At 38.8% G+C, this 27193-nt stretch overlaps 1 protein-coding gene across 1 annotated transcript in view; it reads right to left on the minus strand.

Moving 5' to 3' along the window:
- Positions 1-504: 504 nt before the first annotated feature.
- PDE1 (phosphodiesterase 1) overlaps positions 505-27193 on the minus strand; it is a gene marked incomplete at its 5' end in the record, with an annotated part of 54592 nt that continues 27903 nt past the window's right edge. The window contains 10 exon segments of the mRNA NM_001098448.1: positions 505-1094; positions 2115-2247; positions 2612-2820; positions 3236-3317; positions 3777-3897; positions 4481-4582; positions 7590-7715; positions 14985-15085; positions 18853-18993; positions 25044-25154. Of these exon segments, the coding sequence (NP_001091918.1) occupies positions 850-1094; positions 2115-2247; positions 2612-2820; positions 3236-3317; positions 3777-3897; positions 4481-4582; positions 7590-7715; positions 14985-15085; positions 18853-18993; positions 25044-25154 (1371 nt within the window).

The raw sequence follows: 27193 nt of genomic DNA on the forward strand, positions 1-27193 counted from the left end.
TTTGGCGCCGTTGTGCTCTATTTGCCTTGTCTGAAAGCTACAAATTCTCTAAAGTATAAGTGCTGACTTTTGATGCTGTACTTGATGACATCGTGCATAGTTGCATGTACTTGCATTCCTGCAGAGCTATTGTAGTCTGTAATTAGGGCCATTTCTTAATATCCAAATACAAACTTCAAACCCTTCTATAATTCTAAAGAATGCTTAGCAATTATTTGAAATTCGACCAAATCGTGAAATAACTTCTCACGGGAGTAGGGGGGGGGGGGGGTAATAGTTATCCAGTTGATGTTTTGCCCAATATAGTTATCCGGGGCAATCTAATGGGTCGCTGAGTCTAAATCAATATGATTGAGTTTAAAAACGGGGGGGGGGGGGGGGAGTATCCCGACTGTAGTACATTGAAATAAGCTATACAATAGATTATTTTCTTGTAAATCTCCACTGTAAAACATTGAAACAAATTATGCTTAATAATGGTCGTTAATGCGGTACGTATTTGTCCGGATCTTTTCAGATTTAAAGGTGGCATTTATACGATGGAATACAGCAACCAATAATTAGCAGGAGTCAGATCATCATTGTGACAGTCATCTCAAATTCTCGACGTTCTTGGGTCATGCATACCCCCGTAACAGTTCATCTAACTCCCTCGACTGAGATAGCACATCAGAATATATCATAGCATCGGAATGGGACTGATCTAAATCTGGATAGTTGATGACGTCTTTTCGTCTCCTGATCATGTGTTGACTGTTTGCTAGGTCAGCATGGACATAATGTTTTATTAATGTCCGTCCATTAATTGACCCTTTTCTCTTGTTTGATCTTTATGTAACATACACCCTCTCATCTCTCCCCCGATCCCTGACGACCCGGCGCATGCGCAGACCCCGACGACTCGGCCGCCCCAGCCGTTGACCCGGAAGTAGTGGCCTGATCATGAGGCGCTTCTTCTTCCTCGATGCCGTTGGCGTTGCTGGTCTTGCGGGCTGCGCTGTCGTCGTTCGTGTCGCTTTTATGGAAGACATCTTTGTTTGGTTTCTGAACGATCGGGTCCTCGTCAATGTCCAAGACCTTGACTCCGGTGTGCTCTGTGTTCATGTAGGAAAGAGAGAGAAAGAGAGAGAGAGAGAGAGTGAGAGTGAGAGAGAGAGTGGGAGAGAAATGATAAAGAAAAGCTTCAGTTTAAGATTAATTTCAATCGTATTATTAAGGAAATTTGTACTTACAGGAAAAAGGTTAAAATTCAGTTAAGATGAGATTCTTTACTTTCCGCATGATCACAATTAATCCATACATAATACTCGTGTTACTTACAGAAGGTTTCTTGCATAATTTTGTTTCAAATTCCGATTTTCGGAAACTATTGCAGAAGTCCTTATACAATTCTTTCAGAAGTTCTTATACAATTCTTTCAAAAACTCTTCTAAAAGTTCTTATACATTTTTTTCCAGAAACTCTTGCAGAACTCCTTATACAATTCTTTCAGAAGTTCTTATACAATTCTTTCAGAAACTCTTGCAAGAGTTCTTGTTCAATTCTATCAGAAACTCTTACAGAAGTTCTCACACAATTCTTTCAGAAAATCTTGCAGAAGTTCTTATACAATTCTTTCAGAAGTTCTTATACAATTATTCTTTCAGAAACTCTTGCAGACGTTCTTATACAATTCTTTCAGAAACTCTTGCAGAAGTTCTTATACAATTTTTTCAGAAACTCTTGCAGAAGTTCTTATACTGTATTGTAACAATTCTTTCAGAAATTCTTGCAGAAATTCTTATACAATTCTTTCAGAAGCTCTTGCCTAAGTTCTTATACAATTCTTTCAGAAACTCTTACAGAAATTCTTATACAATTCTTTCAGAAACTCTTGCAGAAGTTCTTATACAATTATTTCAGAAGTTCTTATACAATTCTTTCAAAAGTTCTTATACACTTCTTCAGAACTTCTCATACAATTCTTTCAAAACACTTGCACAAGTTTTCATACAATTCTATCAGAAACTCTTACAGAAGTTCTCACACCATTCTTTCAGAAAGTCTTGCAGAAATTCTTTCAATATGAAAGTAAAAACTTGCAGAATGTCTTACAGAAGCTCCACAGAACTTACCTTGCTGTCCAAGGTCCCTCCACTTGGACTTGTTTTTGTGTAGGTTTTCGTGCCAGCTTCGAAGACACCGTACCGGGATAGAATTTCGTCTACCTATACTGACCCTTCCTGGGCTACTGGGCCTATCACGATCCTGTAAATCACAATGTGAAAGTCAGTATCAGGGTAAATTATGGCTTGTCAAAGAACATGTCGAAAGAAGACCAATACATTAAGTAATATTCTTTTGTTTGGCGACGTCTACGAACACATGCTTTGACGCCATAACACGGTTATACATCGTAATCCGAGAACATTTTTTCCATGATTATGGCGCAAAGTTTGGACATTGTGATGCACGTCTGTCGCTAGTCAGTTATTCCATTCTCACCGACGAGCTTAAGGGACTTATATTTCTCTTCTAATTCTTAGAAATAATAATGATGATATGTCCTGGATGTAATGATATAAAATGGATGTCAGAAAGGTGAATTAAGGAGGTATGAAAAGGCCCTCACGTTCATTGAGTTGTTATTAGCTGGTGCGGGAACACTTGCAGATCTGGGTGCAGAGCAGGGCCGCGCCATGGGTATAGAGTTCCTCTTATTCCGCACTACGCTGTCTGCTGATGGAGAGTTTGAGGCGGAATTAAGCTCTTCCCTTAGTATCCGATCTATCATATCACCACATATGTTCATACTTGGGTCCACGATGAAATCGATGAAACCTGGATAGGAAAAAAAAAGATGGCGATTACACATTAATCTTGATAGACTTATGATTATCTAGTGTGTGTGTGTGTGCGCGTGTGTGGGTGTGTGTTTCGACTTTCGAGGGGGTGGGAGGGTGGGTGGGTGCTGAGGGCAGGGGTAGGTGCCCATCATGTGGTGTTCGTCTTCATGGATCATTACGTTAACATTTTGCTGCCTGTCGATGTGTTTAAAATAAAAACCTTTTTGTCTCCATTCGTCCTTCTCTTCTCTTTATTTATCCCTCCTACTTCTTCCTCTTCTTCTATTTCTTCTTCCAACTCTCCCACCCTCTCCTTCTCCTTCATTTTATCATTCTTGTTCCAATCTGAATATTCAATAACAATAATAATAGCCTTTTGTTTGACTGCCGAAACAAGCCTATTATCTTACCAATTTGTGATTCAGCTAGGAGTGTGGAATTCCTGTCGCAGAGTGGTGAAATTGGCAAGCCCATTTCTCTTTCTCTGTCACCCTGTACACAAAAGTAATATAAATAAAAATGAAGTATATATTTACATAATATAAAAGAAAACTATGATGCATTAATTTCTTGTCCGTTTTCTCGTTAATGTCTGTAGTTATGGAGGATCAAACTACTCAACCAACAATGTTTGAATTATATACAAGCTACAGGGATGAATAACCGTCAGCTTATAAATGCACTACATCAACAATTAAAGACAACCTATTACCTATGATCACGATGAGTAAGTGCAGCATACGTCAAAAATGTAGGAAAATTTATCATAGAGCTGTTAAATTAGGTGTTATTAATCACAACTTCGAAACCACATAGAACTTCATAATTCATGATCCGACTGTTCTAAAAACCCTCCACTGATCGGTTCCTCCCATTTTCTGCCATTTTCAAAGCCAACCTGTTGCCAATGTGATATTCACCCATAGGGAAAACCAAAGACATGTTACATACCTGCCTGAAGAACTCGCGTATAAGTAACGTAGTCCATTTGTAATGGAACTTCCATTCCTTGCTTGGATGACTGATGTCTGCACAATGGAGAGTAAGAGCCATCACTTTGGGTTTGTCCAATCTAATAACCACAAAAAAAATAAGAAAAACAACTTGACTATAGTGATAACTGAATTTTTAAGTTTCCTTGTGAATTTATCGTTTATACCAGAGCCATCTATACACAAAGTTAGGACAACTTGGTTTCACTGGGTCACAACATGGCGTATATTCTTTAGTTTTCTGCTAGCCCAACAAAGCAGTAGTCGCCATATTGTGTCCAACTCGAACTGGGTTGGCCGAACTCTGTGTATAGATGGCTCTGGTTTATACATAAACAACACAAGTATCCATGTAGGAAAACCGCGATCGTCAAAACGTTTACAACACAACAGAAGATTAGTCCACAACCGTTTACAGTCATAAAGGTTGTTTGTCTTTTTTTTTGCTTTCACGAATGAAAATCTCTGTTTCCGTTAAAAAAGGAAATGGATCGTTTGCCCAACCTTTCTCATAAACTTAGTACTAAGACCGAGTACATTGCAAGATCACTCTTTTGTAACAAAAATTACAGGAATAATCAAACACTTTCTTTTAGTCTTGAAAATAACAACAACAACAAATATTGTTTTTTGGAGGAGGTGTCAAACAATTGGATAACTTACGCCTCTGTCGTCGAGATCATTGATTTCATCTGCTTGATCTGCTGGAAATGGAACGACATGTCCGTGGCTAGAACCATGTCAATTACCAGGTTTCGAAGCTCCCTGAGGGGGGAAATAGAGACAAAAATGGTAATAATCAAGATAAAGCCAGTCGGGATATTCAAGAAGACTTACACAACCTTTTGTTATCCAAAGATGTACAATGCGCGAGCGATTTTCATTATTTCACTAGACGATATTCAAGAAACGTAGACAAATTATTGTCCACTATCTTTAGATATTATTCGCATTCCTATGGACGTATTGTCACGAGAATCATCAAATAATTAGTTTGAATCCTCATCACCACATTTAATTATTAAGGCAAATGCCTATCAATTCATATTATGCTTAAATTGTAAATGGTCTAAGTCTATGGAAAATGCATACTCAGTTTTGGGGAACGGTACATGACAGTTCAAAGAAAAGTACGTACTTGAATTATAATTATTTCCGATTCGAAACTTGCAAAATGCATGCTTTTGCATGTCGAATTATGCACACAGACGAAAGGAAAATAAAGCATACGCTGTTCTTATGTTACTAGTAATCATGAATACATGCATTGTGTGGATGAGGGGGAATACATCCATGGACATCGTTTCACAATGAAGGATTAATCAGTTAATGACGAACCCAACCACTGAATATCTTTCTTCTAAAACAAGCTCATAATTACGACAAAGAGGATTGCTTCACTATACGGTTCACCTAATAGTTCATTCGCCTATTATTTAATGTTTTATGCACGAATTCCTGCGGCTAATTTCAAAATATGAGGTCTTATTGTAGTACATAAATGTACGTGTGCACGCTTCACTTGACGCGTACATGGCGTGGTGAAACTTAAGTAATAGGTTATTGCGTCAGTAGTACGAAACGAAAGTCAAGATCAAATTTCTTTCGCTTGAATTTTAAAACCATGGTCAAATATCCATATTTTACCTCTTGAATTCCGAATAAAATAGCTTTACTTGCTGTTTCATGAATTGTAAGGAGAAGTATTTCGATTTTGTCGTTCATAAATACTAAATAAATAAACAATAAACAAATGTTTATAGCGATATACTCACTTAGAATGCAAATAACAATGGTCCAAAAAGAAAAATTGGACTTAAAACGTACAATAAAAACTCTTACCGAAGTATTAGAATACTTTAAGGGAAAGTTTTGGAACCAGTGAGATACACGATAATTTGAACCGAACCTTCTTTCATAATATTGATCTCACAAAGGTGATCTGACCCCGACTAAATTTTTCAGAATACTACATGAACCTGTGTTTCTAAAAAAGAAACCTATCCATGCATTGGTCTGTGAAATTGCTCTGCATGACATGCACACAATACTAATGAGTGTCTGCTATCAGAAGTGTCACGGTGGTTAACACCAGATGAGCTGGGAAGCTAGGAATGGGGGCTCCGGCAGCGGAGGGGGCGACCCATTATAGGGGCGTAGCCAGACCATTTCAAGTGGGGGCGGGGTGAAGGACCGAACCGCCGACAAAAAGCCATATATTAACACTCAGAATAAACAAGTAATATAAATAATGGACTCAGACTTTTAAACTTTACAACAAGGGAAAGTATTCGTTGTAAGATGTTCAACTTTGTTATTGTAAGTTCCATCCCCATCCCACAAGCAAATCCAAATGGATCAATAAATAAACGAAGGGATGGACGTCGAATGAAATAATGAACAAATATGTAAATAGATAAATAAATAAATAGATACATATATTGAATGAAAATATTTTCGTTAGATTTTATCAGGAAAGGTCGCAATTGTAATGCCAACAGAAATACTGAAAGGGGGGGGGGGCGGAATCACCATCCCACATCCTCTCTAGCGACGTCAAACCCGTGGGAGGGGATGATCCAATTATGTGGGTCAAACGGGAATACAGACTGATGGACAGTTACTCTGTACAAAGTATCGCTTTGTGATATGGGTAACAACTCACCAGAGATAAGGGGGAGGGCCCGGGAAGGGGGTGTCCTCCTTCCGCTTGACACTATTTCTGTCAGAGATGACGATTGATATAATTGTGGGACAGTTTATAATCCATCGTTCGTGTTTGTTTAGCTTGTCACTTTTCTACATTACAGCCATTTCTGAATCTGAATGACTCTCACTCTAGATTTTGAACGTTTAAGGACTCAGGGAAGTGTGCTACTGCTCTTGTTTTGAAAAATGTTTTTTTAATTTGCAGTGTTACATATTCTCTTGTTACATGCTACAGTTATAATCATATATAATGTATATTTATATTATATTGCGACGTAGATGGATTCTACGCCCACATGCTAATGTATATACAGTTTTTATTATGATTGAACGCCTACTCTTAAATTAACCTGACAAAAGAGAGTAAAATACATGTTTAAGATACAAGACTTTGCTGCAAATAGCTTTAGGCAGTTTAGGGTATTTGGTAATCGATGTTGTAAAACGGCCACCCGCTCTATTTTCTTAAATATATATCAGCTGTTTGCCTCCTCCAATTTAGCTGTTTTATTTTACTCGGACGCAAAACCAACTCAAAACGTTTTTCATTGTGACGTTACAATATCTTGCTCCAATTATTCCCTCCTCGGTCTATTAACCTTCTAAAACGAACTTTACGTCATACGCTCCATATACGCTGTACATTAAATGAAAAAGAAACAACCTTTTAGTTTGTGTATGTTACAACATCAGTGTTTATCCTCCATCATTATAGAGAAGTCCCCCACTCCGCCCATTGGCAGAACCTCACACTTTAGCATTCGAAGAGAAATCCATTTGGATTATTTTGAACCCTTTATTATAATTTTTGGTAGTTCGTTCTTGTTCTCGTTCTCATGCGCTCATGAACATCGTTTATATTCCCCCAAAATGATTCGGATAAGTATCTATCAAAGTAAAGATATTCAGCTACCTCACTACAAAAATCTATATCTCGACCTAAAGAAACATTTGAAACATGGAATTGTTTTCGGGTTCAGACGTAAACATCATTTAAATAATTACAAAAAAACAAGTAAACAGCAACAACAACAACAACATTAATAACAATAATAACACTTACGTGTACTCTTCTTTGGAGAGGTTAGCAAGGATATTCCTTTCATCATCTCTCATGAGACGAAAAGAGCTGCTTATGTGATGGTTCTCTAACACTGCTCGGTCATTGTAGAACATTGCCATGTCAGATCTGAGAAGAGAAAGAGAACATTATTATTTTGAGAGAAAGGTGACAAAACAATGAACGAAAACCGATGACAAAACGCGACACCGTGACACCTATGTGCATGAGGTGTCATCGTTTAATGTTTCATTCACTTGAATCTCAACCCAAGAGTTGATGGTTCGAATCCCAGCCCGGCGCTAACGTCCTTTGGGAAGACACTCATCTACATTTGCAACTCTCCACACAGGTGTAAATGGGCTCCTAGCAATTTATAGCTGAGGTAATGATAATTATAGGATTCACAGAAAGGGCGGTATTGATACTGATGTGGCTATCCTGGGTACAAATATTTTGTTTAAAGACAAGGAACATGCAATACCTGGGTATGCTAGGAATGAATGGCAAAAGAACATTGCTTCACTTAAAGGTAAAAACACTTATGTGGCCATCCTTTTGAAAGACTAAATTTAAAAAGAAGGTGTGTGTGCGTGTGCGTGTGCGTGTGTGTGTGTGTGTGTGTGTGTGTGCGTGTACCGATCATACAGTGCGATGGTCTTTAGAGAGTCATCCTTCAGTCGTTTACAAGTTTTTTCAAATTCTATTTTTTTTAAAAATCTATAACACAAATATTCTAACGTAAGCCTCTCCATGTCCCTCTACTTCATCTGTCCGATGGAGCTTTCATTTCATACATCCTTCAATTATTCATATTCCATTAACCTTTAAAAAGGTTTTACGTTTTCATTGTTAATCCAGAGAAGACCTTTGGATGTGTTTTGTAAATCAACGTTTGGATTCAGTCAAGGTAATTCTCACGGAAATCCAACGAATTTTATACTGAATTTTAAGTACTAATAATAGCCTAATTCATCTGTAAAACAAATTTGATAATATATTGAGAAGCAGAAAAAAGTGGACGGGGGCACTGTGCCTGTCAAGATAATTTTTTCGCATTTCTAGTGTCAATGGCTCCTTTTTATTATTACTTAATAATCGGAAAGCTGCGGCGGTAAGAGTGGTTGTAGCAGTGCTGAATTTAGGGAATCCAAAACATGAAAATGAAGTTCGGTCACCACCTGACTTATGCACGATTGGTGTTTAAATGAAGGGGGGCACGAGCCGATTTCGCTCCCCAAATCCACCAGTCATCAAGATCATCATGATAATGCAGACGATATGCATACTATACTCTAGGAGATTGTATGGGGTATGGGGTCAGCGTTGCCATGGAGACCATGACGAGGAGGATTTTTAAAGTGACAAGTTACAAGCGGGTTTATCTCTACTAGACGACATGAATGATAATTACACCGTCACGATTGCAAATTGAAAGTTGAGCTCATCTCAATCCGTCTTCACCTAACTTAAGGGAGTGAAGAGGGATGAGGAGTGGGCTTGAGGTATTCTCTCTTCGGGTGCGAGAAGCATGATTATCTGCCTCAAATCTAACATAAACCTACATCCTCCATCCATACTACCACGACAAGCAACCCACGTCGTAATCATTCTTCATTATCAAATACAAAAGAAATCTAATAAAAGAAATACAATGACGGGCTTGCTGAATCTCTAATGTTCGACAACCCTACTGGAGTCACGTATGTTTTGACGATGGTTGAGCCTAGCGACGTAAACATTGAAACTTAGTCTCTAGATGACATGCTCTTCGTCAGCACTCGAAGCAAGATTCTCTTGGAGTCTTCTTGGATTGACCTTAATCTTAACAAATAAATTCACGAATTGGAATGCAAGCCGAATTCCATGCTCTCTATCTTCATCCCTCATTACTCCCCCTTTTCTGTTTTGTTTCGGCTCTTCTTCGTGAAGAACATTTCCGGCTCATATATACATAATGTGCGTGTAGAATGTATTTACTCTCTCCTTCCTCGTCTTGCTTTCCCCCTCTAACTCTCTTCCCCCTGGCCTCTCCTTTTCTCTCTCCCTCTCCCCCTCTCCCCCTCCCTCTCTCTCTCTCTCTCTCTCTTTCTCTCTCTCTCTCTCTCTCTAATCATAGTCGTCTGACGCCAGACAAATCTCTTCTTACTAATTGTCTCTTCTCTTTCCTGTTCCATACGGCACACTTTTATGAAATGATTTATCATTCTATTAACATTGATGAGCAAGGTTTTCACCCCGTCCTTCTTCTTTGTAATTTACATGATCATATCGAGTATCACTTGTAATATCTTTCATTCACACCTCTGCTAGTATAGCTTTTTGGCATTCCATTTCAGTTTCACTGTACTTACTCAATAACCTCACCTCTATTCTTCCATCTACCCCTAACCCTGTAACACATTGCTGTACTTTCATATAGTGTAAAATATCACGGAACCACATAGGCTACCTCTTTATATTGGATATCGATCTGCGCGTCACTCCCCCGGTTCCCCATATTCTTCTGATCTTCTCTACCCCTCTTCCCCGACTGTCCTCCTACCCCTATACCCCCTCCATCTTCTCTCTCATCTTTCTCCCATCTCTCATTCTTGCCTCAAGCTTCTCTGAAAGTCTCCCTGGATCCATCTCCAGTCTGCACTGAGGGATGTGGAATTCCAGTGGATCGGTGCCGGGCCGTTGGTCCAGCTGTTTGGGGACGATGATTTAACTCCTGACGATGAGTTACGGCGGCCCCAAAATGCAAGGAGCCAGTCACGAATCGTTGTTTTCCAACAAAATCCATCAAAATCTTCCTGTCAAAATGTTGCCTCCACCGCCTCGGGGGTCATCCTACATGAAACATGACTAATGAGAAGTTGTGCAAGACACTTGCCAAGGAGTTTACAGATAGAGCACAGTGAAAAGGAAAACAATCCATGATAAAACACTGAAGTGGATGTTGCTTGCAGGCGATTTGAATAAGGAAAGTGAAGGACGGCCATTTTGAATGATTGATTAAGATCAGACCGGAAAGGAGAAGTGAGCACCCCTAGGCTCTTTTCACAAATATAGCATACCCCGTTTTAGCAAAAATAACATCAATAATACTATCTCCCCGTACCATTCTGTCTTCATGTGAGTAATACACTTAAATGATCATTGCAGCGTTAATAATATTAATGACGGTACCATTGGTAAATAGTTCTGTACTGTTAAATATCATTATTGCTAAATCTTTACACGCTACTATACACGAGGATGTAAAATGAGACTTATACATAGTACGATATAAAGATTGCCGGTGCAATGCTTTTAACTGAATTATATTACTTTGCAATAATAAATAGACAAGAAAGTGAAAGGTCGTAAACCCATCCGGACACTGGAAGAAAATAGGACAGTCTCGTGCTTGGAGTCTAGGATATACGCGGCAAATTGGCAACAATTTCAATTAGAGTAGCTCAGCAAACCTGACTAGATACACAAACCCATGAATTGCATTAGCCTATCATAAGAGAGCCGTCCTTTTATCCCACCTCTAATTAGGTTCATGTGTCACATGACTACCTACGTCATCAGCGGTAGATATGAACTAAGTCGGTAGAGGAAAGCGACTTCGTTATTTATCGGAATGTCCGAGGTAATGACAGTGCAACGTTCGTCGTTCATATTTACAAATCTCTTGAAGTAGGGAAAGATTTATCTGCATATGCTTCCGGGGCAATTGTCATCATTCAATGAAATGGGTCCTATTCCGGTCAGGGAGCTGTATATGTTTGATAGGAAACAAGCAAGATTGCATCCACGGTTATGAGATCTATTTATCGTATAAATCCAAGCCCGTCTCATTATGAGTGAGCGATCTGAGACATGAAACATAAATTAAGATTGATACAACCTCCGTGTATACCAAGTATCTATGATAATTCAATTGCCGTGTTCCTGTTTGCCACAATCAGGAATATCTTCCCGATATTAAATGCAACACAAGTTCAGTTGCAAGGAAACAAAATAGTAATAGATCAACCATGGAAATGTGCCTCCAGTCTTAATACCAAGCAACGCCTTCATCTATCAAATATTGGTATTTAGTTTATAACATACACTCAACAACTATTCTCATTGTAATGAAAAAGACAATAGTAAAAAAAAAGAAAGAAAAAGAACAAACAAACAAACAAAATTACTGAGTCAATATCGAGCTCCTGAAGAAGTAAAATGTTATCAACATAATTATAATCACCCACAATTAACAGGCGGAGTTGATTTCTCCTGCATGAGATAATTATGATACATAATTATGCCCCCTCCTTTAGCGTGGAGCAAGGCCGTTGGTACATAAAAATGTTTGTTTATAAATGTATTAGTCTATGTCACAATGCAATAGATTATGCTCTATGCTTGACCATTCACTGAAACCGTCACTTCTAAGAAATGACCAGTTCCTTAAGCTAATGGCGTCCAGTTAGAGGAAATTAAAGATAATTAAAGATAATCGAAGGGTGATTAGACATCCAGATAGATAACTTTAATGAGGATGATTTGGTATGAGAAAGAATAACTTAGCATATCCGATAAGCGATAAGCTAGAGGATTAATTATGAATCCGCACATTTTTTACATTTAGAAGTCCTGATTCGATTTGATAAAGAGGTAGATAGGAAGGGGGGGGGGCAAAACAGCACAAGCAAAAAGGAAAGATGCTTTTTTGTTGGTTGTGGTATACATTTCGGAATGTGCCAGGGAATCCTGTATCCACCACTTCAGGATTTTGTGAAAGGGGGGGGGGGGGTGCAAAAGTTCAGGACATCTGGGTTAGCCTAATAAAAACCAACTGTAATATTTTTGTATCTCTTTGAGTTTGAATGGTGGGAGATTTATTTACGATATTCCTTTTGTAACGAAAGGAAGATCTCGTAAATCCCCTCCATAATGCAGTGATTTAATAAATGCATCGCTTTAGTTTTAAACAGTGATTCAATGCGAAACTTGCAGTTTTGCTCATGGCGGCAATATTTCGGACTGACGATAAAATCAGGAGTTAAATTAGTTCACTTAATATAATGTATATTCCCGAATTCCCGACTAAATTCTTCTTTAAATTAGTATGTGGCAACAATAACTAAATTCCAAATATTCATAGAAGAAAGACAATTTTAATTCAAATTTTTCTCTTCATACACCCACTAAGCCTGTACCGCCTTGGCGAAATTTCTAAGCGATGTGCGCTTGTAAGCTGTTTCTATAAAAAAGAAAAGCTAATACTTCTAATATATGCTATCAGATAACCCGTGTGTATACATTTACTCGGGATAATTACATTACTTTCGCCGCCCTCGGCACATTCTCCTACGTCCAATTGTTCCTTTTCTGTGAAGATATAAAGTGATTTTCCATTTGCTTTCACCAAACTCAAGAATCTTTGTATATTTATAGTTAACATAATTTGCTATTGATACGGAATAGGTTGTTTGCGTCGTCCTGGAGTGGAAGCGTATTCCTTTACACTGCTATTTAAACCATAGACACAGTGGTGTAAGAAAGGGGGCACGGGAGGGACACGTGCCCCCCCCCAATAGAATGGTGGGGAAAACAGAGAGAGAGAGAGAGAGAGAGAGAGAGAGAGAGAGAGAGAGAGAGGAGAGAGAGGGAGAAGGAGGGGACGGGTGGGGGAAGAAGGAAAAAAGATAGGACGAAGAGGATGTGAACGAAAAGAGGAAAGGATATGACCTGTTCACTAATCGGTGAGCTTATTAACTCGATGTTCATCTACCAAGTAAGACCTGTGTCCCCTCCCCCTCCCATAACCCCGTGATACCAGAGTCCCCCTTCTCAATGCCTCGACCCACGCTATGCCACTAAGCATACACATTACCGAAATGAACCCAACCTCTAAGCAGCGAAGGTAAGATGCTTATGATCACGTAGAAAGAAAAAAAGACAGTTACAAAATAAGCTCTTTATAATTATACAGCGGTTTAAAGGATTATACTAAATCTAGACTAATCATACACTTAAATTAAGGTAGCAGTTAGATGTGTTTTCAAGTTGCTGCCATAATTGCGCTATTTGTCTTATGAAAGTGCGTCTCTGATAGTGTTAACACAATCTATTATTATTGGTATCCTGTTTTTTACGTCATGATTTGTTTTTCACTCTCTGTTTCTCTCTCATATCTATCTCGCTCCTTCTCTCACACACACACACACAAACATGTACACACATCTCCGTCTCTCCTTCACTCACTTTCCCTCCCTAACCCCCCCCCCCCCCCTCACTCTCTCTCTCTCTCTCTCTCTCTCTCTCTTTCAATTCTACTATCAAAGAGGAAAGCATACTATTTCCAGGGCAGAAACATGAACACAATGGGACATAACATTTTCATGGTCGCTTCAATGAAGCCTCATCTATTTTGAGATCGTAAATGTGATGATATTCTGCTGAATGCCAATAGTTTCCTAAAGTCCATTGTGTTTGCCGAGTTGATCAATACCATGGAATATGGGTCACTTGAAACATTGTTTAAAGATAATGCTAGAATAAAGTGTTTACGGATTTATGCAACTACATACGCTAATTATCATAAGGATGATGTTCGCCAGGAGGGTGCGATGGCACTGTTGTTAGAGATTACGTCGGTGGTGCCTGGGTGACGATGTAATGGTAATGTTAATGGTGATGGTGTTCGTGATGATGATGATGATGCTAGTGATGATGATTGTAATGACGTTAGTAATCATGATGGTGATGACAGTAATTACTTTGATGAAGTTTTAAGATGAATATTATCAAGACCAACAAACAAACAAGAGTTATTAACTATTAACTATAATAAAACAGCTACCAAAACACAAGAACATTAATACACTCAAGAAAAGGAAAATACATTGAGAAATAAAAGCCAGCAAGAACCATTACCCCCCCCCCTGTTCCCCTTGTCTGTCTCCAAAATCTCTCTCAAAGTCAATGCAATGATATTTCAATATATTTCAATGTCCTTTTTTCTTCCTCGTTTGACCACCTCCTTAAATCTCAACTCTCTCTCTCTCACCTCTATATACTACCCCTGTATGAATCTCACTGTTCATCATCTATGCATAAGAACAATAATCATTTGATCTTAAGATACCCAGGGTATCTACATTAGTATGTATTACCCCAGCATTATGAACCCATTTAATACCCCTGGGCCAAGAGGGACAGAATTATTAATGTGGGCAAAACAATATCTTGTTCAAGGATTATGCACCAAGCAAAGCAAAGATCGAAATCGGGCCCTCTCGTCCACTGTCCGTCTCTCTCTCTCTCTCTCTCTCTCTCTCTCTCTCTCTCTCTCTCTCTCTCTCTCTCTCTTTTGACTCTGTCCCCCTCTTTTGACCCTCATTTCTGACTTCCCCAGTTGGTTTAACTTACTTGGTGTTGACATGGAATGCATTTGTAGTACCCGTGTGTTCAAAGTCGTGAATTATTGCTGCTAGAAGTGAAGCGAAGATCTCTAAGTCAGACAGCCAGTGCTACAAAGCAATGAGAAATAATAACGAGTCAGTGTAAAAAGTTAATTAAGAGGGAGGGGTGTGTGGTTGAACAAGAGAGAGAAAGTAGAAAGACGAGGGGTGGAAGAGGGGATGGAAGAGGAGGGGTGGAAGGGGAGGGAGATAGAGGTAGAGAGATTGAGTATGGGGGTGGAACAAAAAGTTATATGTACAGTTACCAACTGAATTATTCATAACCCTTGTAAATTTGAAGTATTTTGTGTTTTCTGGTAAGCCCCAGTCCCATATAAAGCCGGACCAGCACGGACGAGCACGGACCACTCCGGACCATCCCGGACCATGGTCTGGGGTGATCCGGGATGGTCCGGGATGTTTTGTTCAAAAAAGTGTGATGCTTTAAAAGCTACAGTCCCATATACTTCCCGGACCGTCCCGGACCATCCCGGACCCCATCCGGGTGATCCGGGATTCGGTCCGTGTTGACACCGTGTTGGCACCGGGTGGTCCTGGATGGTCCTGGATGGTCCTGGATGGTCCTGGGCGGTCAATAACTCACTCCCGGACTGCCACGGATCAACACGGACCGCCCCGGCGCCACTACGGATGACCCCGGACCCAGCACGGTGGCTACACGGATCACCCCGATCAAACTATTGTCCCGGACCGTCCCGGACCACCCCGGCAGTTTTTGACCGTCAAAAACATCCGGGGTCGACTCCCGGACCGCCCAGGACCATCCAGGACCATCCAGGACCACCCCGGTGCCAACACGGTGTCAACACGGACCGAATCCCGGATCACCCCGGATGGGGTCCGGGATGGTCCGGGACGGTCCGGGACGTATATGGGACTGTAGCTTTTAAAGCATCACACTTTTTTGAACAAAACATCCCGGACCATCCCGGATCACCCCAGACCATGGTCCGGGATGGTCCGGAGTGGTCCGTGCTCGTCCGTGCTGGTCCGGCTTTATATGGGACTGGGGCTTTACTCAAGAATGAAAGTTGGCTGGTTGAATTAGGGCCTTCGTTGAATAATATTTAGATATAAGCTTGAAAAATTGCATCAATTGATGCAATTTTTTTTCTTCACAAACTGCAAAAAAGGTCGCAAAAGGGTATGAATAATTTAGTTGTTAACTGTACATACATGTATAATTCTTCTGGATAGGAACCTGCGTGTCATATTCACTTTTATCCGTAAAATTGAAAAGCTAATAATCGATTGGAATACACAATATATGAGAACAAGCGAAGCAGACAGTAACTCGTGAGTCACACATTCTATCCATGTACCTAGTATGTGCAATATGATACCGCAAGCTCGTCAAAAGAAAATAATATCGAATCTTGTTAATAAAATTTATGAATAGCATGAATAACCATTACGGCGGATCGCGAGAGAAAGAAAAACATGAAAGAGGTTCGCGCGTTCTCGCAGGTATCGATTAGCCTTGGTCGAAATCAATTGTCGCTCAGATCATCAAAGAGGAAATGCAGACGCAGAGAAACCAAGAAGAAAAACATGAATACATTATACTGCATAATGTTTAACACTACTCGGTAAAACCACTAACGCGGCCTAGTGTGACAAAAATACTGCGTCACCATGACACCATAATATATAAGCTATGCATAAACTAGTTGGTGAGGTAGATTGTAAGTCCACACAAAATTTGATGGCATGAATTATTTCGGCACGTTTCTAAAGACGCTGTCTGCTATACACCTCTTTTCGGTGTTACCTCTGTTCTCTCTATATATACTCTCTTGCGCGCATATTCTCTTCGATTCACACATATACCTGCCTCCTCAGATTACACTTCTTTACGCATACGTCGCTAGGCAACCAAAGTAGACGTTACCATAGCAGCGCACGCCGAAACAATCTGCTCTAAATGTAATCAATGTAGTAATTGATTGGGGATGATAATTTTAACGCTTCTTTTTCAGCTTTTTTCTCCCAGCTCCCTTTATTGTTCTTTTTAGTTGATCAATGGTCGGAGTTTTTATTCGATCCCCAGGCTATGCACTAATTCGCATGTCTATTAATCAGGACACCATGTTTGACGGTAGTTCTTCTTTATGCATCTGTCAGAAAAGAATACAATCGATATAGTTTGCACTGATTTCCTGCTTATGACGGTCTCGATGGATCATGCCGTTTCATTTCTTGTTTAAATTTGAAACGGTTTACTTAATGTCAATCAAAGAAAAGACATAACGAATAAAGCTGCCTATTCATGATCTCATGACAATTCTTTTTCAGATTGCTAAATCCTAGATACTATACAAGTATTATATACAACGAAATACTAGCATGATAACTACATGGATTAGTTAAGATACTTAGCAATGATCACTGTTAATCATTACATCAATCTCATCCAATCATTTCAAGCTTTGTAAGGGAACATTAAAACAAGTTGTAGAATATATTTTTACACATTACATCAACATATATGGTCACATTCGACCTTAAGAGTCAGCAATAAAATCTGAAGAAGGCCAAGGCGCCGAGGCGCCAAAAGCTAACCGATCCGAGTTTGACCTGTTTGACAGGTCATTATTCATTCTATGAATTGGCAGAATGTTACTTTCAGCCAACAATAGTTTGTTTCTTTCATATTTTGAAATCAAGCATCATCAGACTCCATCGCAGTCTGCTCAATCTTCTATTGTTAAGCGAACATGGAGTCCATATTTAACCTATTTCTATTTATAGAAAATGTAAGCATCATTCATTTTGAATGTATCAGAACTCTAAAGACGGCTGCACGGCTAAAGATTCGCAATGCAAACAGCCAGAGAAAGGAATATTCACCAAACCACGCAGCTCTTATTATAAACCGAGTAAACGTGTTTCTACCTCGCAACTTCTCTTAAAGGGATCGTTTAACAATGTTAAATCTGAGATACACGGCCCTACGTGTTATCAGTGTCTGTGATATGGTGTAATATTGAATCCTAACAAAATTGCGCTTCAAAATGATCAAGAAGTGCCCCCAAAAAGTAAAAACCTTTGAGTGACCGATTTTACCATACTCATTTCCCCAATAGACTGTAGTGTTATGAAAATTTGTAATTCCAATCATAAATATCTTGATAATCAGACAGGCGATCGGCTTGTAAAAGTCATGGGGTTCCTGACTGACCTAAAGGTTTATAATTATCATTGCAGCATGAGCTAAATCCAGAATTTTGTTCAGAATCTGAGACAAAGTTACCGGATCCCTTTTTAAATAATGACAAGTTTCCGAATCAAACTTCGTCCTGAATACTGAATACGTACAGGTCTACAAAATGCTTTGCGATGTCTGTATAATGTTATTCAATATTATCCAACAAGACACGCACCTCGAAATGAAATAGGTGCTAAATCCCATTTTGAATCCCCACACCCGGAATGGAAACAATGATCTCAGCTTCCTAATTATTCTTTAAAGAGTATATAAAAGATGAATATTTAATGGTAAAGTAACACAAATTTGTTGCTCAAACTTTAGAAAACATAAACCTATGAATAAATAAATGTAAAGGCGTTTTGGTTGCGTTGAATATCAACGTCACACCAGTACCGTTTAAAATTTTGAATTTCAAATTTATTCCTAAATCCATTTACGTTCTAATCCACTTTGACCAGTGGAGGCCATGTAACAAATGGCTGAGAAGTTAACTACTTTCCGACGGTCCGCTGATGAACGGTCACAAAGACGGTTGGTTATACGGTGAGTACACGGGGCGGTTACAACCGCTTTATAACTTATTCGAATACGCCGTTTGACTTACCACAAGTCCCATCCGTGCTAACATATGATGTACTGTCTGTGTGACGTCAGCCGCATGGAGGAGGTTGTGATAGGGGTTGCCGTACTTGCTGTAACCAAGTTCCATAGCGTCCAAGAAAGCACCGAGTACAGAATGAGGAATCTACAAGACGAAAAGAGTAACAAATGAAGAAAAAAAAAATTGTAGTTAGAAGAATAAATAAAAAGAAGAAAGTAAGATGAAGAAGATGAAGAAGGAGTATTAGAAGTAGTAGTAGTAGTAGTAGTAGTAGTAGTAGTAGTAGTAGTTGTGGGGGTTGTTATTTTACCTGACTGCTAAGAAAGCATAAATGCTTGTAAGTAAGCAACCAGACGGCCGACGGCTTTAGGTCCTCTCCGAGGGACCTGGTAATGAAGATTAATGCCTTACCAAAGGGCACTGGCGCATCGCCTTGGTTTCGAGCCCGGGTCACCGGATTACGAGACCACTGCTCTACCGACTGAGTAGTAGTAGTAGTAGTCGTCGTCGTCGTCGTCGAAGTAGTAATAATAAAAGTAATCGAAGAAGAAGAAGTAATAGAAGAAATAGAAGAAGAAGAAAAAGAAAGAAAGGACATAAATTCATTACATTTCCCGCTTAGCTCGATTTACGAACCGTTCAAGGGATATCTTTATGCATTTTAATTTGTCTATGCCTTTATCTATGGTGCGTTGCAATCGATGCGTCAATTAATGACGTAGCACTGCGTCGGCGACTGGCGCAGTCTTTGACGCACCATGGAAGAGTTACATCGTGTACAAACAGGAAGCAAAGTAAATACTATAACCCGTTAACTACTGAATTCTCCCATTCCCATATGTTTTTATAATGGAACACCTAGTCCCCGTATGCAGGGGATTAATTACTGATTCGAATTAATACCACACATCATGTCAATTGCCTTAAGAGGCTTGGCTAACGTAATTAATAACGAAATAGAAAGGACATTTCTTGTGCAAAGGGCATTGATTAACTTATGTCAAACGAAGGACTACACAATCAAATGGATTATGATTTCTAATTTTAAAATTTGACAGTCACAGGATTCACTTCCTGACGTACAAAGAACCAAAATTAACTTTTCATGGACAAAAAAACAGAAAGTGAGACAAAGACCAATAGAAAAAAAAAAAACACGAAAGACGTTCGTTTATTGTGTCGGTGTATAATATTGCATCAGCTGCCGTGAAATTATTGATTTTGTCTCATGAAGCAAGCATGATGTATGTATCATTGGTTGCTGAGTCGGACACGGATCTGATGATGGTCTGCTGTTGTCAAGAGATGACCTTAAACGACCTTCAACAAGAAGATACAGGGCTGGTAAAAAATAATAGATGCTATTTTCAATTAGGGTTAATGATGATGCTCTATTCAGTCGAGTTGTATAGGACGACGGTACACGAGTTTAAAATCATTATCACCCATAATTACGATAATAGGTCGATTAGTTTGTTGGTACGTCATGAATCTTATACAAAACGGTGTGAAATTTGTATAGAAAGTTGTACGGTGGAAATGGAACACGAAATGAACAAACATATAAGTATTATCATTTTCTCATCTTGCAATCACCTGTTAAGGATCTGTCTCAGTGCAGGTTATGGAAGCACGTTTTAAATGAATAACAAATATCACTGTCAATATGCACTTGGATGTTACAGTGATCTCAAATGTAACTTTGAAAATTCTTTAATTTGCACATTAGGTTAAATGGATGTAAGCTTATTTCGACAAGCCCATGATCAGTGTGAATAATGAAGATAATGATGTTGTTGATGATGATGTTGATGGTGGTGATAATGCCAATGATTTGGAACGAGAAAGATTTAAGTAGAAAATGGGGTTTCACTGGAAGTGCAACTAATCATGTTGATAAATAGTAGACTATAAATGCGTCGACCTCAATTTTTTGGTTATACTGGTGGCAATTAAAATTGCTGCTGCTTCTTTCTGCCAACAATATACACTTCAAAGGTAGAAAACACTTTTTATACACCGACAAAGTGCTTTCCATTCACGCAGTAGAAGTGCAGATGAGCCCCATTTCGCTTTTACCAGGTGAAGAGTGTGACGTGGTGATGTGGGTACAGTTTTTTTTTATCTGCCGGATTAATTTACATTGTCTACTAACCCGCGATGTCGTTAATCAAAAAGCAACAGGAAAGCCTGCCAAAATGCACCTTTCGAAAGTCATAACGGTCACAAGAACATAATGAAAAATTTCCTTTTAATCCGTCCGCTGGTGTAATATTTGAAAACAAGGTACGACACAAAAACAGGGTGCCGCAATTGAGACCCCACTGTACGTGGATGAAGGCTTCCCTGTTTTGTATCTTTGCATGCATGCGACAAATAAGGGGCTCCGAGTATATCATTAGCCCCGGATACGACCCGTAGGTAAGCGAGAAAGCAGTTATCTGCCCCGAGTGACAATGATGAAGAAACCCTATCTGGATTATTACCTGTGTAGCTGGTTTAGAAGAGTTGTTGGGGAAGAAATTGAATCTTCAGGTGAGGACAATGGCAGGGTGATGGATGAAGGGTGTGAAGAGGAAGATGAGGAGAACGTGTGTGGAGGACGTGAGATGGATCGGTAAGGGGGAGACACAGGGCGAGCGAGTGAGCAAGTGAGTGACAAGGAATAGATATACAAGAGAGCGAGGGAGATAGAGAATGAAAGAAAGATTAAGAATGAACAAGACATCGTAATGCTAGCGCATAAATTGTGACCGGACTACGCTAACTTTTGAAAGAAATTCTAAGGGACTAGAAGAACAGACGGCTTAAGATTAAGGTCCCGAATCGTAATATAAATAGAAATATCGAAAGTGCGGGCCTTTTAAAGCTATGCATTCGGAGAAAAGACAGACCGGTCGCGGCTTCGAATCGTAATGACGTCAGACCAACCGTATGAATACCAGTCGACTGGTGTAGGCACTGAGAACATTGTTCCGACAGGAAGGCTTAGAATACCGGAAAATTTCATTTCCATATCACTATTCGCAATCAGAAATATATTTTATTCAAAAAGTTGCTAGCTATATGCATTCATGATTGTATATCGGATTCTGACCGTGTAGTGAGCGGTGGCGTTAAAGGTTACAAATAAAATCCTTCAAAAAAACAACAACAAAAAAAACAGAGAGAGAGAGAGAGAGAGAGGGGGGGGGGGGGGGGGTAAAACCCTGAGAAAATATCAAATGGAAGAGAGACAGGAAGTTTGGTGTAATCGTTGGGGGATACTGTCTTATTTGGCTTTTGGCTATCGCAACACACCTCCTCTTTCCAATAAGAACCGTTTCCCGATACATGATCACGTTGGATACACACAATGGAGCTCGAATCTGTCAATAATCTCCGCATTTTACACCCTTTTAATTGACGTCTTCATATTTCAAAGTGTTAAAGTGTGCCTTATTTTCTTTGTAACAGTTATATACCTAGCTAGGCCAGAACAAAATTAATTAATGAAGGTAATTATGAAACAACGTTCTTTTTAACCTACACTCTGCTTGTGAAAGCTATTTTTCTTGTTTACATCTGTTGCATACTAATTCAGCATCACTGATACTCAAATTGACTTGCAGAATTGAATGATGAAAATATTGTGTACCCGTTGAATATGACAAACCATATACATATCAATATAAGTATAAATTGGGATCTTGGATTTTGACATGAAGCATGGTTTTGAAAATAATGCCCTATCATCCTCGTAAAATCGGAGGATGATGAGAGGATGATGAGAGTTGGCTGAACTGTATTTCAGAGGATGCATGGTTTGGAGGAGAGACGATGTTTGAACAGCCGTTTGCACAGTAAATGAACTTGACAACCGGGTCATATCGCTCTGTGCTGTCTGCCACCACCAATCACATAGAAAGACGGAGAATTTCAAGTGGTCTGTTCACACAGCCGATAAGCAAACGCTGACCCAAACCAGGACACAACCCACTCTCTAAAGGCCCGTTCAAACGATCTTTAGGCCAAGTACCGCGATTGAGTAAGATCCTTACAATTTGCATGCAATGTATCGCGTGTGACTACTCCTGAAGTGTAACATCCCACTTCCCTGTGTGATATAAAACATTATCTGAAATGTTTAGACTACTGAGATATGTATCACGAACGGTTTGCTGTCGAAATGTGGCAGTGATGACATGCGTGAATGTTTATCCCGCTACGGCGAACAACATGATGTGTGATGGTCGAATTATGACAGCCTTGTGTGAAATTAGAATTGACAGGCTTTAAGAGACGGATGAGAAATAAAAGACGATATTACGGGCTCCATTATTTCCAGATGAAGAGGAGCATAAGAAGATAAGGATGTTATGAATAACTTTGGAAAAGTGATGTGACTCAAGGCCTTAAGGTATTCCAGAGCAGAAGCAAAACACATCGCTGTGAATGTGGAATCTCACTAAAGAATGTTCGATGTATGATCTATTCTGTCATTGAAGGGGATTGTCACGGGGTATTTTTTGTTTTTCAGATTTTGTTACCCCCGATTTCGACAGAGTTTGCGTGCGAATCCATTTCCTTTCCATTATCTTCACGAAGAGCAAATCGAGAGACGATCTCCGATACACTGAGCGCCGAAAGAATCTCACTTGGAACGTGATCGTAAGGGGAAAAGACCACGTGATCTGTAATGAAAGAATTTCTGCTTTCGCACATCATCCGTACAATGAGGATATGCAGAAAAAGAAGAATGTCTAGCAATGTTAGTATGCCAATGCATGCGTGAACATCATACAGCTACTATGTAGCATGCGTGCACACCACTGTGCAGGTCGTGTAATGTGCTATAATGCCGAAAAGAAAGAAAAGAAAAGATGTTTTAGAGTTTTCTATAGTTTTGGATATCTGTATTAGAAAAACTGGAAATCTATTGAGAAATTCATCATTCCATATACCTGGAGATATGTAGTACGCTGTTTAGGAGTATGCGAGATATATACACTTGGTATTCCTAAGCTTACCTGGAACTAAGACCGCTTTTGTAATCAACTGACAATAATTTTGTGCAGTAACTTATCCTTTTTTTAAAAAAGGCGTTGCATTAGCTGGAATTCTTCTGTCAGGGTTAGAGGCATTCGATTTGTACTATAATCTGCACAATGCCAACATTTTCCAAATTAAAATAGACTTACTTAATTAATTAAAATGATTTACAACGCTCTACGAGATTGACATAGTCGTAACCGGTGTCTTGAAAGAATATATACCAATAATATCCGAAAGTCATTAAAAGCCTTCAAATTCTTGTCAGAACGTTTTCTCTGAATTGGTCATCCTTTATCTCGATTAATTCCGAAATCGATTCTTCGCTCAGAAGCAGCGTTTTAAGCTGTCTCCAAAAGAAAGTAGACATCACGTCTTAAGGTTTTAAAGCATACATCATGGTAGACAGTTCGACTCGGACATAGAACGACAAAAAAGCGCGCGCACTATTTTTCTATCAATATTTGCACACATGCGCAGCCGACGGCAGACTGAGCCAAGCTAATACCCGGATGCTAAAACTGTCACCAGCCCAATGAACCTTAATAAGAAACTCTAACGGGATCACCGAGCTTGGTTAGGTGGGATCAAAGAGAATCTCGAACCTACTCAGTAAATTGAAAGAGGTAAGTACACTACACTACCATCATCCTTCAAAAAGGAGAAAATCTCAGTTCAATTTCCATTCAAAGAATACGATATCACCATCAATTTACATTATGGGCTACCGATTTTCAAACGTTTTGATAGAAGCAAACTCAGCTAGAATTATTCCGAATTTGTCTCAAACATACTGTGGCATTGAAACTGTATCTGTAACATTATATTTTATGGGACCAATCACCATGTACCCTGTGAGGAGACATAAAATCACCCCAAGAGTTAAATAAAATTGAGACATTTTAAATCTCAAAAATCCTAGATCTTAATTAGAGGAGTAATTAAAAAAAAAAAATCAGAACCATTCTCAAGATCCATGAAAGCTTTTTTTTTTTTATTAACATTTGTAATTTTGAACATAATATTTTCGAAGTTTAATAGTCGTATCAAGATTAAGAATAAAAGATTTCATCCCCTTGGAATCCAGGTAAACTTTATCCTCTCCTTTTCTCCGCCCCGTTTCCGATCCCAAACGTCTAGATTTACTTTAAAAGTTTACTGACCTTGAATTTGGTTTGGAGATCGTAGCGTGATAAAACCTCCGTTGCTAGGAATTTGAGGGCGTGGCCATCGGTCTCTGTATCCAGTAAAAATATGTCGAATGACCAATCGTCGATCGTCTGTGATGGAGAAAAGATACATATTTATTAATTTCAGATTTATTGAAATCTAGGTTAGGAAAGTTTAACGCCGAGTATAGTTAAACGTCCTATAGCTGTTAAAACGAATGTCAGATCACTATTTTGATACACCATGGACAGAATACCGTTCACATTCCACAATTTAATACAATTTCACTTTTTACTTTCAAGGGAACATCATAATGTTATGACTAAAGTTCGAACTACATCATATTTAAATACTCCAAACTGGATTATTGTGCATCATCTTTAAGGTGTCGCCAATTTGAGATGTATTATTCCGAATCATTAGTAGTGGTCAAAACAATGTAGTTGTATAGCCAAATAATCTATTGATAATATGATGGTGGTGGTGGTGGTTATTTTACCTGACTGCTAAGAAAGCATAAATGCTTGTAAGTAATATGTGTCTTTTGTACTGTTTTTTCGTTTTTCCATTAACATCAGAAATAAATTATGAAAATATTTTTGTCTTCTGGAAACTCAACTGTTTAACAAATATTTGTATCTTGAATAGTCAATTTTATTCATTTTATAAATGTAAATGACCTTGAATACATGTTTGTAAATTTGATTCAAATGAAAATCAATAAAATCCCTGTAGAGGGAAACCTATGGTTAAAAAGCTCTTCGTCACCCCAATCCCCAAAATTCATCAAAGCGGATTTGTGTTCTATCCCTCGTATACATAGACGTATGAAATATGCTAACAGATCTCAACTATTGCGAGGGAGCGAAGCAAGCGAGCAAAAATTTAACTTTTATTTTGTAAAGCTGTCGTTTACTCATCAATGTAGACTTAATAAAATAGTTATATATTCGGAGATCTCGTTGGCAGTAATCATCATGATTTTATTCATTTTGCGAGAAGTGAAGAGAACGATGAAAAAAAAAACTCTTTGTTGTGTTGTAAATTTCATTTTGATATTAATCTATATTATGTGAATCAGTAACAAGGGGAAAACATGATATATCTTGAATGAAATATGTTGTAAAAGGTGTGTTAAAAAATTACCGAGAATAGTTGAAATTACTGGCATTTGTCCTTGAAAAAAAGTAGCCTACATCTGTATAACTATCAAATGTCCGAAAACTAGTTTTATATATTTTTTACATGACAATAAATTATCCAGGATCTTGAATCTTGAATTTATCAAACTATTTTAGTGTTGCGACATTCAACTACAAGACTCGCTATATCAGTTAACCTTTATCTTTTTAACATTAGATGTGTAGTCTAACTATGCAGGTTGGTCTATTTGATCCTTTCTTATTCTAAATTAGCAAATATTTCTATCTTTAGAAAGAAGGCCATCGATCATGGTAAACATACTCCATATTTCCATAAAAAGATCCTCATCAATAAATGTTCTATTACCAACTAGGTAGTACAAAATCTATATACTATTTCGCTTGCGATATACAGTCAAACATTTCCTAGCCTTTGTATGCCTTGATCACTTTGTATCCATGCCGCATACAAACCCAGTTCAATCAACTATTCATAGCTATCTGTAGGGCACATCGTTCTTTTTATTTCTCTCGCATGTACCTAGCCAGGACCGCGCGATCAAGTTGTTGCATAATTCAGTGCTATTTGGTAAGTATTTCAACATAGTTCACGAACCTCCGATCAGTTCGGGCATACCGGTTGGGTCAAGCCAAACCTGGGTGGATTTCTTTTCTTATTCATCGAAACACGTTTTCACTGCGTCGTTTGGAGGGGATATATCTCTCTTTGGGGTGGCATAATCGTATCTCTTTAGGGTAAGGGAAGGTCGTATTGGAGGAGTTGGCATGTGCGTCCTTAAACGATTATGATATCTTATTCATAGGCCATAATTATTCTAATGAAATGTTTAAGACCAAGTCAGACATAGTGAATAAGTGGTAATTCCTGATTAACATTGAACACGTTTCTTATGAAAGCCACAAGGAATCATGAAACGAATACGAAATGGGGATGATTCGTGTAAAAGTACATTCCCCGCACACACAAGTGAGAACCCTTG

This window comes from Strongylocentrotus purpuratus, unplaced genomic scaffold (assembly GCF_000002235.5).
Source record: "Strongylocentrotus purpuratus isolate Spur 01 unplaced genomic scaffold, Spur_5.0 spur5_scaffold_7, whole genome shotgun sequence".
Taxonomy (NCBI): Eukaryota; Metazoa; Echinodermata; class Echinoidea; order Camarodonta; family Strongylocentrotidae; genus Strongylocentrotus; species Strongylocentrotus purpuratus.